The sequence below is a fragment of the Hyperoodon ampullatus genome (assembly GCF_949752795.1).
Source record: "Hyperoodon ampullatus genome assembly, chromosome: 16".
NCBI classification, from domain to species: Eukaryota; Metazoa; Chordata; class Mammalia; order Artiodactyla; family Ziphiidae; genus Hyperoodon; species Hyperoodon ampullatus.
Window position 1 is genome coordinate 12069587 of NC_136929.1, and position 12937 is coordinate 12082523.

A 12937-nucleotide genomic window follows, 5' to 3' on the forward strand; every position below is an offset into this window, starting at 1 on the left:
AGTCGCTCGTTTCCACTTCAAATTTGAGAACACGGGGCTTTTAGAAAGGCCGGTTGTGTGCACGTGTGTGCTGGAGCACGGCTGCACCAGATCTGGCTGATTCCTTCACAATGTGAGGAAACCACAGATGGCCAGGTCAGGGAATTTCTATCTTTCTGGTACAGCTGGCTCTTTGGAATGGAATTTAAGGGCATCTAGGCTTGTCATACATCAGAGCTGGAAGGAGAAAGAAACCAGGGAGGGGCTCCGTATTCTCTTACTGCCAGCACGATGTCCTGTTGAGACCTGCTGTCGGGTAACACATCTCCTCACGTTTAGAAGCAGACGTAGCCCTCCAGCTGGAGCCGTCCCTCCTCCCCTCCAGCCACAGCACCTGCCAGAGGAGGCGCCGGGGAGGTGAGCTGAGAGCGGGCCGGCCGCCCCGTCCCTGTGACACTCGGACGTGGGGGGTTTCTCTTTCAACTCTGCTGGGATGGACTTGGCTCTCCTTCCCTCCCTTCTTTTCCTGGCCTCTCTGGTTTGGTGGCAGCCAAGGAGAAGAAAGCACTTTGGCCACCATTGTCGTCGTTCCACCAGAGCTGAGTTGTATTTTTAAATCTACTCTGTAGCCAAAAACATGGATGGTTGGATTTTATAATTTTGCTTTTTGTACACTCATGTATCCTCAAGCTCCCAGGTTAGTGCTTTGCATAGGGGAATCTTTGTCTCCACGGAACAAAAGCAAGGCGAAAGCTGGACGTTGGCAGAGATGCTAGACAACCCATGAAGGGGCTGGAAACCTTGACCATGTGCAGCAGAAACATCTCTGGCTTTAGGGTCCACTCTTTCAAGACTTGAATTCAAACTGCTCTGTGTTCCTTTTTTTCCTGAAACATGGGAGGTCTCAGTTCAGGTTTTGACTTTTGTTTTACTGTAAGCAGCAATCTCAGTAGAGTAGGAAGACATTTCAAGTCCTCCTTCGCTTGATCGTTTTTGCCCAGCTGACATTGTCCAAGTGACATGAAACTTTCCCCAGTGACTCCATGGGAGGAAAGGCCTCTCCTTACCCCTCAGGCTGCTGACGTGGAACCAGCCAGGGCAGCCCCTCAGCTCACGGCTGCGGCCATCGAGTCTCATCTTGGTAGACTGCTTCCTGCAGGAGAAGGGCAAGTTCTAATCTGAGTTCTGGCTTACTCCAGCCAGAGGGGGTGAGATGACAGCTGGAAGGAAACAGAGTTGTTTTTGAGTCTGTATTTCTCTGATTGGCTTTGGCTTCTTTATTTTTCTTGGTATCTGAGCATGGGTCATTCTACCAAATCAAACTATTGTTGTGATTACTTTGCTATTAATTTGATTCAATACCTATTTCAGTTTATCTAAGGATTACATACATTTTAATAAAGGTGGGTGAAAAATAAAAAGGGATGAGAAAAATTAAAAAAATTGAGGGCGGTGAGGGTTAAATATGAGGAAGTGAATGAAGGAAAGCACACAGTGGTGCCCAGGCTCCCCATATGGGAATGCTGGCCTGAGACGCAAGAGATTTCAGGATCGGTCCTCATGCAACCCAGAAACAAACAGGGCAGGAAGAACCCTCGCGGTTCATCCACTTTCAGGTTGATAGCTCCACCTGTCTCCCCTGCTCTCTCCATTCTAGGCATGTTTAGACAAGGATGCACAGCCTTCAGGGTGATCACCCCGAACATAGATGAGGAGGCCTCCATGATGGAAGACGTCGGCATGCAGGACGTCCACTTCAACGAGGTGAGCGCCGCAGCCCGCAAGGGCTCCGGTCACCCCAGTGTCTCGGGTGCAGCCGTTCACCCGCCCCTGCACCCAACTGGGATTTTCTGTCTGCAGTTGCTGTGTACACACTTCACTCTAAGATAATTTCCCAGAACGCTGAAACTGAACAGTGAAAGCTTCTGCCATTCCCATTCCCAGGAACTCCCCCTTTCCTCTGGAGAGAGTTTGAGGAACTAGTTGATAGTGAAGTGAGGCTGAGAGCTTGAACACTTGGGGTAAAAGGCCCAGTATTGTGAATCATAAAGTTTCTCATTCTTCGCAACAGTTAATTTCTCTGGTTCCTGGGTTTTATTTCTGACTTTTAGATCAGTGTCTCCAGCACAAGATATCTCCCTGATGTCCCCAAACATGCAAGGCCATGAGAGGCCAGGCTGGGCTCAGGGGCAGAGCAGCCCCTGTCCAGGCCCCCAGTTCCCTGCCCCCACTTCAGTGCTGTCAGCCAGGGTCTGTGCATCATGAGTAGATAAGACCACCCTTGCCCACCCCCCATAGAGATCAGAAAGTTTGACTTTAGATCATTGTAGCAATTTTTGCAAGTTTCTTGCCAAAACAGGATCACCCTGAAGCCACTTAAAATCTGAAACTAGAGAGTTCTGAAATACAGCTAGGAATTTGAACAAATGCCAGTTTTCTGTGTGCGTGTTTCTTCATGTGGAGATAAAGAACAGAGAAAGGAGTAAATGTCTTCTGCCTCTGTTATACTTGTGTTTATGATGTGGAAGTCCTGCAATTAATATCAGGACTTTTGATCATGTTCATGCTGGTAAGCAGGGCCCATGAGCAAACATCCTCCATGACACTGACCATCCATGAATCAGCAATTCTCAAAGTGTGGTCCTGGGGTCCCCCGAGACCCTTTCAGGAAGTCTTTGAGGTCCTTACTTTTCCAATTGAATGTCTCTGTGAGGCTGGATTTTCTTTGTCTACATCACCCAGAACAACATATTGAAGAGATTGAATGCAGAAGCAGAGACAGGAATCCAGGCTTCTCCTACGAAGTCAGACATCAGAGTTGCAAAAAATGTAAAACAATGCCACTCTTCTCCTTAATTTTGTTTTTTGAAAATGTTATTTTTTCATTAAAAGTGTTATTTTCATTAACATGTCATAGGTTTATTATCTTAGTTTAAAGTAATCTTTCTACTTTTTTTTCAGTTTTCATTCCTAATATTGTAAATATTGAGAGATAACACCCATGTATACAAAAGTTCTCAGCTATTTTTAAAGAATTCTCAATAATGTTTATGCTATATAAAGGGACCTTAAGCCTCAAAGGTTTAAGAACCACTGCCAAAAATTGTCTAGTCTCAAATGACCCTCTAAATTAAAAATTAACTGTGGGAAAGAAGGATAATATATTGAGTGATTTCACATTTAAAAATTAAAATAGGGGCTCCCCTGGTGGCGCAGTGGCTGAGAGTCCGCCTGCCGATGCGGGGGACACGGGTTCGTGCCCTGGTCCGGGAAGATCCCACATGCCGCAGAGCAGCTAGGCCCGTGAGCCATGGCCGCTGAGCCTGCGCATCCGGAGCCTGTGCTCTGCAACGGGAGAGGCCACAACAGTGAGAGGCCCGCGTACCGCAAAAAAATAATAATAATAATTAAAATAATTTTAACCAAAATACATGAAGTTCCCTAAGTATTCTGAAGGGGAAAAAAAAACACAGTTGGTTATTACATGGTCTTAACAGTTCAGCGGTTTCTCCACCTTGAAATGCCTGGCCCAATGGTAATTTTTCATTTTTTACTCTGATGTGTGTGCCTGTCCCTTAGGCAACAAGGCCTGCACGCTCTTGGCTTTGAACTCCTCGCTTCAAGGAGGGTTTGCACTGGGTTCCTCCCTGAAAAGAGGCTTGAACGCATTGTTTCCTTGGAGAAACCACCCTTGTCCCCAGCTGACCAGTCAGTCCTCCAGAGCGCAGCACTTTGTTTAAATTCGATAAGGAAAACAGCAATGCCAAGAACAACTGAAGATTCGAAAATAAACAGTTCTGGGTCACCTGTGCTTTGGAATGATAACATGAAGTTCAGGTTTGCTCATCAGATTAAGTAATAGGCTGGAATAGTCTCTGCAGCCTAGGGAATGAGCCCTGTGAAATCAAGGGCAGGCTTGATTGGGGAAATTTGTGGATGGCACCCATTCTGAGTAATAACTGAACATGTGACAGGGATAACTTTATCAGTTATTTTCAGAATATGGATTTTCCACCCTGTCCTTGAAGCATAAAGTTGGTAAATCTTTAACAAGGTCCATAGTACACGATGATCTATCCTCATTAGGATGTGGCACAGGGGGTTGTAAAGCCCCAAGCAAGCCCTGCACATTGAGTGAAACTAGCCAGCAGTGAAAAAACGTGTTCCAAAAGTCAGGAAAGCAGAAACTGCCACGTAGTTTTTGCTTTGGCTCTCAAGATGTTTCAAGAAAAAGGGAAAGTCGAATATCTCTGCCAGAGAAGGAGTTTTGGGGAAAGCTGATGGGAATAGGTGTAGAGCAATAGTTGAATAAAAATCACTGCCCTTTTAATGTGCATTATTAGGTACAGTTAAATGTCTAAGATGCTCTCCTAACATGATTTTAGAGGCACTGCAGAATTCTCCTAGGAGGAGACCTCAGGTGAGTTTTTATTGGCAGCAGTCCATCTTCCTTGACTCTGATCTAAAGAGCGAACTCCCCCGCAGCTGCTTTTGATTAAAGAGAAACGTTCCATTCCTGTTTACATTTTGTTTCACAAATTGGAGCCTATGCAGATGGAAGAATTCTGAGTTTCCTGTGGTGTCAAAATTCCACGCAGCCCATGCTGTTTTGAGATCCCAACCTCATTATCCCATACAGGCAGGGTTCTAGAAGGAAATAGGTAGCACTCTCAGAAATTGAAGCAAGTCTAACAAAGGGACTATTGTGAAAAGTTTGGTCAGGGTTTAGGGAAACCAACAAGGAATATTGCAGAACCCTGGAGGTTAGCAACAGCTGGGTTGCCACTGTCAACCTGTGGGCTAAGGGAGCGGGGAGAGAGAAACTACACAGAGGGGCCACCTTTCCCGGCTCAGTCCTGGCATGGGGGCAGGGAGGGAGGCACCCCCTCCCCACACTCTCCTTCTGTCCACCAGTCTCTCCTGCTGGCCTTCCACTGGCTGAGCCCAGCAGGCAGGCCAGCAGTCCTGGTGCATCGGCCCGCATGGCACAGAGCAAGGGAGGAACAGGGCCAAAAGGGACTGTAGTGGGGAAATGGAAAATACAGTCCATCCTCATTATTTGCCCAGTTGCTAAAATTTCTTTGTTACCCCAGAATCAGCATGCACTGAGGTGCTTTTACAGTCATTTGGGGACATGGCACAAAGCAGCAAAAAATTTGAGGCCACACGTTCCCATCTGAGGCTGAACAGGCAACACTCTGCCTCCTTGTTTCAGCTCGTGCTGTAAACGGGTCCTTCTCTGGCCCCCTAGCATGGTGCTGAAGTGCTTGTCCAGTGTTCCTAAGCTCAGGAAGGTGATGTGCCTTACAGAGAAAATACTTGTCAGATAAACTCTGTTCAGGCAGGAGTTACAGTGCTTTGGGTGGTGGGTTCAATATTAATGAATCAACAATATGTGCTAAATGAGGTGTCTTTAAACAGAAACACACATAAAACAAGGTTATGTACTAATCAATTGCCAAAAATTTTGTAACCAGAGGCTCTCTGGAGCCTAATCCTGTATTTCCCCGAGAAGGGGGTGTTCCGTGTTCACAAATTCAGTGTCGGTGGTGACCATAGATCATAACCACAGCAAATAATGAGGATCGACTGTATTTGGCACCCTCAAGTGTTGTTTCACAGACCAGCAACGGTGAGGTTTACCAGGCAGGTCACTGACTTGTATTAGCCAAACTGCATCTGTTCAGAAACAACAAACATGAAATGTTTATACCTACAGAATATCCCAAGAGAGAGTTATCAGCAAAACACATCCTGTGGTTCCTTGTTTACACGTCATCCAAGCCTGGCCATTTTCTGTAACCCTGTAGAGTGGTCCAAGCATCTACTTTTCCTTGACCAAGAGTGCTCTTAGAACCACAAAAGTTATGTAGCATATCTTCACTTTTATAATGCTTCTCAAAAACAATAGCAGTAGGGAACGTGGCCCATGGAACTTGTCTGACTGCTCTACCTTGTCTCATACCAGGACATATTGCCCTGCTTCATGTTGCAAATATTTCCTAAGCTTCCTTATGCTGGAGAGACAAGGGTGAGCATGATGTGGTCCCTGCCCCAGCACACAACACTGCTTCTGATGCTTTCTTGCCATTGAGGAGAAACACCTAAACCACGGTCCCTTAGAATCTGAATTGAAAGTTGTCTCCGTTCTTTGTGGCTTAGAAATTTCTACATTTACATGTGTTGATTTGCTCCATAAACTAGCTGTGTGCCATATGCCAGCTCAGTGATATATGAGGGAGGTGCCTGTCTTAGAAAGTTTGACCTAGTGTGCTAATCCTCAAGCTTTAGTGTGCTTAAAAATTACTTAGATTCCTGCTACAAATATAGATTCCCATTCTAACCCACCCCCACCCATCCCCAGATTTAGTTGGGTGACTGTAGCGCCTGGGAATCTGTATTTTAACAAGCATCCCAGGTGATTATTCCGATACAAAGGATCTTCGACTGTATCTTGGGAAACGATAATATAGTGGAAATGTGAATGATGCCATGATGTACGCCATTGCCCAAGCCAGGTCACATGCTTACGGTTATTCCCAAATGGTAGATAAAAGAGACAGGTAGCTTCATAAGAAAGGTTAAATTAAATCGGTCAATCCTAAGATGGGGCAAATATTTAAGTGAAAAAATTTTAAATACCCTGCAAATACACAGGCTCATAATGCATTTTCAAGCACACACATGCACCCATGCACAGCATTAATGAGCTATTTCCACAGACAGATGCTCAGTGCCCTCAATTGCATGGCTGTGACACACCTAAAAATGACTGGCTAATTACATTTTAAACAGCTTCCTGAATGGCTTACGAGCTTAGTGTACCGAGATCTTTTTAAGTCTAGTCTAGTATCATAAAATGTATACTTTCCAGGTGCATAAAGCTCATTGAGGTTTTTTTTCCCCCCAACCAGTAATTACTTACAGTTCTTTGTGTGTATTGACAATTTAGAAAAAAATAACTTGGCATTTAGATTTTAAACAAGGGGGAAAATCATCAGACTTTCTGTATGATCACCTTTCAAGGTCACCACTCTCTGACCGCTGTCAGTGTAAGTTCTTGTTTTCAAGTGATTGCTGAGAATTCAAAGTAAATTAATACGTGGAATTTCTGTTGAGAATATTATTCATATATGCCCCGATGTTTAGTTACTATGATGTCTTAGTTTTTATGACTCTTTATAATTTTGTGTTGACATATGGTCTCTCAAACTTAGCTGTCTATGATTGCTGGTTATTTCTATTCAAAGAATTGTTACTTGATGTACCAGCTGTAAACGTCTAGGTATAGAGTTGACATTAGCTTGAATAATTTACCTTACCAAATAAAGCTTTGATGCTCAGTAATCCATACTCTACCTTTATGAGAGAAGGACTTACCTTTTTTTAAAATAAAAGCCATTTTTAGTTTGTTATTGGGTAAAATCTCTAACTACTCTGCTTTTTATAGTATACATTACCATTTTCTACAATAAAAAGTGATATTCAGACTGATACACTATAGATTCTGAATGCCTCCTGAATCAAAAGAAAAGATAAAATAATGTCCAGTAGCATATATAGGTTGATGATGTATTGTTTCCTAATTCTTAATTACCATCAAGTTGTGATACTTATTTCATAGCTATTTACTAAGCTCTATTCACTCTATGAAACATTACTGTTTTCCAACAATTCTGGGAAGTGTCCCTGGTTGAAGTCTACTTTTTTGTACCAAATATGGCAGATTTTTCCATAGTGAACTGAATTGTCCATAGTATTGATATGCCACATGAATTCAGGTTTCATCATTATTAAACTTTCCTTGTGCTTCTGGTTTGACAAATGAGTAAAAGTAGTATTCAAATCTTAGTCTCACAATTAGGAGCACTTGGCTCAGGAGATTACTCATAAACTCTATTTGATATATATATTTAAGTGACTAAATCTAGAACCATTCAAAATATACCTGAAAGGTATATACGCAGACGCCTTATGAGGACAGACAGAACATCATTTTAAAATCAAGTAACATCTCCTTATATAATACTTCCTTGTTGTGATAGTGGATGTATGTGTGCATTTTCATTTCTCATAAAATTATCTATATTCAATTATTAATTTATTTTTAGAAAACTTTTGAGTGTGGCAATTTAATCTGGGTATTTAATCTTTCCACCTCCCCGACCTCATCTCTTTGCCCTGTTTGACTCAGATTTTATACTCTAGCCCTCAAACTACTTATAAAGTTCTCACACACCATGCTGCCGTCTCTCCCATGTCTCTGCCCAGGCTGTTCCCTCTCCCTGGAATGTCTCCCCCCTCTTCCTTGCTATTCCCACCTTTCACCTTCACCTCACTAACTCCTCATGATGTGTAAGACTCAGTCAGTCATCACTTTCTGCAACCTTCCATGGCCCCCCACCCCCCATCACTGGATAGGTGCTACTCCTCTCTGCATCCCTGATTCCCTGTGCATTTATCAGCACACTCACCACCATCTTTTGTAATCTCTTTATGGATCTGCATAGAGATCTGAGCTTTCTGAGCAGGAAGTGCTCTCTTCACTTGATTCTTGGCCTCCCCTGGACTCACTCAGAGACACACAGACTACTGTTAAGTCAGTAAACGCCTACTGCTCTCAGTTCAGAGCGTATACCCTTCTGACTCGCAGTTTGGCACGTATTTGAAGTCACTGTGGCTTTCTCTGTCCTCAGTATCTTAACATGCACGTCAAATCTCTTCCAGTCGGTGGTCATGGGTCTCTAGTCCATCACTTCTAGCTGCTTCGAAGGACAACCTCTCTGTGTCTTTGAGGGCCTCCTCCTCAAAGCCAGTTTCATGTATACCACATAACCTGATAAACTATCCCAAACCCACCCCCACCCCATGTTTAGTAAAAATCTACAGAGCCATTTTTATAAATTACAGAAACTTAAATTTTATTTATATAGGTTTGTTTTATAAACCCAGTGTCGAGTACAGTGCCTTGTACGTAGTAGCTTCTTGGTAAAATGTGTGAATGAATGAATGAAAGAATCAAGTTAATGATGTGGTAGTGACTGTGCCTGGTTATAACATTTATAACTCTTTGAGAAGAATGTTAAATATTCTATGAGATTATATTAAAGTTACTCTAGAGTCTTATTGTGCTGTAACTGCTAGGCATGGAGTTAGGAATCTTTAGGTCTCTCTGATCCCATCCACAATAAATAGGGTGTCATCATTGTGTATTTACGTCTACAGTGTGAACCATACTATAGTTTGAACAAAACCCAGTAGTGAGAAAAGAAGGGGCCAAATGAGTAGTCTGTAAATTAAACCTAAGAATAGCTTTAAGGTGGGTAAATTTCCATGCCTTGACTATTTTGTTATCAGAAGAATTCCTTGGTTGTACAGCATTCTCATCCCTGATGGGAAATTAGGTCTTCTCAGAATTCGTTCACCTCTGCTATAGTCCCACAGCATCACTGAGAATGAAGATGCTCAATAAATACCCAGTGCAGTGTCTGTGATCTAAGATATGTAAGAATTGCAAGCCTTTGATAAAGGACTCGTTTCCCTACAGCGAAGGACAGCTAATAGTAATATTGTTATATTACTAACAAAAATGCAAATCGATTCATTCATCCAAGAAATTCTTGCCTACCAAATATGTATGTGGCACTGTGGGATATTACATTGCCCAGTAGAAGTAAGATATCATTTTTCAAAAATTAATACAAAGTAGAAAGTGATGGTTGAAAAAGAGAGATTTGTTTAACTGGCCTATTATTACATATAGCATTTAGTTTTCAGAGCATTTTAATGGGTAAAATTTTATTTGATCATCACAACTACCAAATTAGATTAGACCTTTATTACCTTCCCAGTTTTACAAATATGCTAAAGTAAGTACATTGACACTGACACTATACAAGTTTTATTTTTATGCTTTTCTTTTATGTAGCTTTTTATAATCAGAGAAGCATGAAAAGAATCGTAAAATCTTGTTTTATTTAACCTGGACAGATTCTCCATTGGGAAAGATTTGAGACAAAACTAAGAGAAAACGGAGAGAGGTTTTGCAACTTCATAATATAAACGCACAGAGAAAAGATATGGTGTTAGGACCTTTACTGACTTTTTTCTTTGTCTATAGCTGTTAGGATAATTACTACATATTCTGGCTTCAGTGTTTGCACTTAACGAGACCTACAATAAAAGTATGAGATAACTGATACACCTCTTTATAAGCATTGGTACAGAGGTTAGTCACACAGATGACAGTTTTATGATTTGTATGTTGTAAATATGACATAGGAAGTAAATGTCTTGCTTTAAAGATGGTTTGTTTAAGTCAGTTAGGTAGTATTTTCTGGTAAATTGATTCACAACTGCTTTTAAAATGTTTACTTTCTTTGGATCTATAAACCGTAGACATTAGGACTATAATGAAACATTAGGCTGGTAGTGAAAAACACAGGTCGTGCCCTTCATTTACAGAACTGTGGAGGATACAGACATATTAAAAGGCAACTATAAAAGCCTTAAAAATATATTAGCAAATTTAATCTAGCAGTATATAAATAAGAGGAATATATTGTGACTAAGTGGTGTTTACCCTGACAATGCACCATTGGTCCAACCCTGTAAAAACCAATTAATAAAATTTACCATATTAACAGAATAAATAAGGAAAGTCTTATGACCATCTTAATAGATGCAGAAAAATCATTTGAAAAAATTCAATATCCATTCATGAGTTTAAAAAAAAATCCTAGGAGTAGAAAGGAACTTATTCAAGAAAAAAGATTATCTACAAAAAACCTACAGCTAACATCATACTTTATGGTGAAAGACTGAATGCTTTCCCCCTAAAATTGGGAACAAGACAAGAATACCTGCTTTACCACTCCTATTTGACATTGTGCTGCAGGTTTTAGCCAGTGCAGTAAGGTAAGAAAAAGAAATAAAACTGCATGTATTGACATAAGATGCAGTTGTCTTTTGTGACAGAAGTAACCCGAAAGAATTTACAAGAGAAGTTACTAAAACTGAGTTTAGCAAGATCATAGGACATAAGATCAGTGTACAAAAATCAATCAACCTTCACGTTTAGAGATTCTTACACCATAGTTTCACCATATTGTTAACAATTATTTTGTATAATTCCTACAAACAGGTATGCTGGATGACTTTAAATCTTACTCAAATAAAGGCCTTTACTCCAAAAAAAATCATCGAAATTAAAAAACAGTACTGTTTATAAAAGCATCAAAAACGTTGAAAAATTAGATGTAAATCTGTAGAGATCTGTATGCTAAAAACTACCAAACACTGATGAAAGAAATCAAAGAAGTCCTAAATAAGTGGCACGAAAGACTCAGTATTTTTAAGATGTCAGTTCTCCCTAAATTAATTTATAGATTCAAAGCAATCCTAATCGAACTCCCATCTGGAGTTCTGGTAGAAATTGATAAACAGATTCTAAAATTTATATGGAAAAGCAAAGGAACTAGACTAGCCAAAACAATTTCGAAAGAGTTGGAAGAGCCGTGCTATCCGATTTCAAGATAAAGCAGTGGTTCTCAGCCAGAGATGATTTTGCCTCCTCTCTCCCAGGGAACATTTGGCTGTGTCTGGAAAGGTTTTGTAATGTCACAGTTTGGAAAAAGGGGGAAGGGTGGTGCTACTGCTACTGGCATCTAGTGGGTAAAGGCTAAGAATGCTGCTAAGCATCCTATAATGCGTAGGACAGCCCCCCAGAAAAAAGAGTTATCAGCCCCCCAGAAAAAAGAGTTATCTGGCCCAAAATATTGTTCATGTCACTGTGGAGAAACCCTCCTATAAAGCTACAGTAGTGATCAAGACAGTGTGATATTGGCACAAGGACAGACACATCTATCAATGGAACAAAGTGGAGAAGCCAGAAGTAGACCCACACAGGTATGGTCAGTTGATTTTTGACAAAAGTTCAAAGGCACTTCAATGGTGAAAGGACCGTCTTTCATCAAGTGGTGTTGGAAAAACTGGACATTCATATGGGAAAAATAAGTTGACCTGTACTTTACACTGTATTCAAAAATAACTCAAAGGATCATAGACTTAAATGTGAAATATAAAACTTCTGGAAGAAAACATAGGAGATAATCTTTGTGAACTTGATAAAGATCTCTTAGATGTAATGTATAAAGCACAATCCAGAAAATAAAAACTTGATAAATGGAGCTTCACCAAAATTTAAAACATCTGCTCTTCAAAAGACACTGTTAAGAAAATCCAGAGACAAGCTACAGATTGGGAGAAAATTATAAATGACTTTTATGCAAAATATATAAAGAACTCTCAAAACCCAATAATAAGAAAATAACCCAGTAGAAGAAGACTGAGGAAAAGAATTGAATAGGTACTTCACCAAAGCTATATAGATGACAAATATGCACATGAAGTTTACTCAACCTCATTAATGAAACCCTACTCCAATGGGCTTAAATAAAGGTCGAATAAATTGACTCCCATTAGTAAATGCCACAGAGGATTGACAAATCAATCTGACTGTTTAACAAAGTGGTAAAAGATACAGTTACTTTGGAAGGGAGGAGGAGCTCTCCACTCTGTTCATAGGGCAGACAGGCCCCTGGCTGGCCATGGGATGGATGCCAGCCCCAGTCAAGCTACCTGCTTGACTGGGGCTGGCATGTCCAGTCTGCTGAGAGCATCTGTCCCAGCATTCCCAGCAAGGGTCCTAAAATTCACCCTGATTGGCCAGTTTAGGTCATATGATGAAGCCATGATTGGCCGGAAAATAGATTTATGCTGGTTAGTTTAAACCTGAGGCACCTGTCCCAGCCCTTGAGTCATAGTGTTAGCTTCTTCCAAAGTTCAAGGGCTTTAATGGAGGTAGGGTGACTGCCCAAACTTCAGTAGATAGAAATTTTGAAAGGAAAAGGGAAAGAATGTTGGTGAGGCAGGCGTAGTACCTACCACACTCCATTAC

General features: G+C 41.2%; 1 protein-coding gene across 11 annotated transcripts in view; it reads left to right on the forward strand.

Moving 5' to 3' along the window:
- Positions 1 to 12937, forward strand: part of DOCK9 (dedicator of cytokinesis 9) — a gene marked incomplete at both ends in the record, with an annotated part of 281402 nt that overhangs the window by 248924 nt on the left and 19541 nt on the right. For 7 of the 11 annotated variants that reach the window (XM_079721649.1, XM_079721648.1, XM_079721653.1 and 4 more), the window contains one exon: positions 1637 to 1743. In XM_079721649.1, coding sequence (XP_079577775.1) covers positions 1637 to 1743 — 107 coding nt within the window. Of the gene's footprint in view, positions 1 to 318; positions 397 to 1636; positions 1744 to 12937 lie in introns of all 11 variants that reach the window. The other 4 variants (XM_079721657.1, XM_079721650.1, XM_079721647.1 and 1 more) reach the window with 2 other exon arrangements.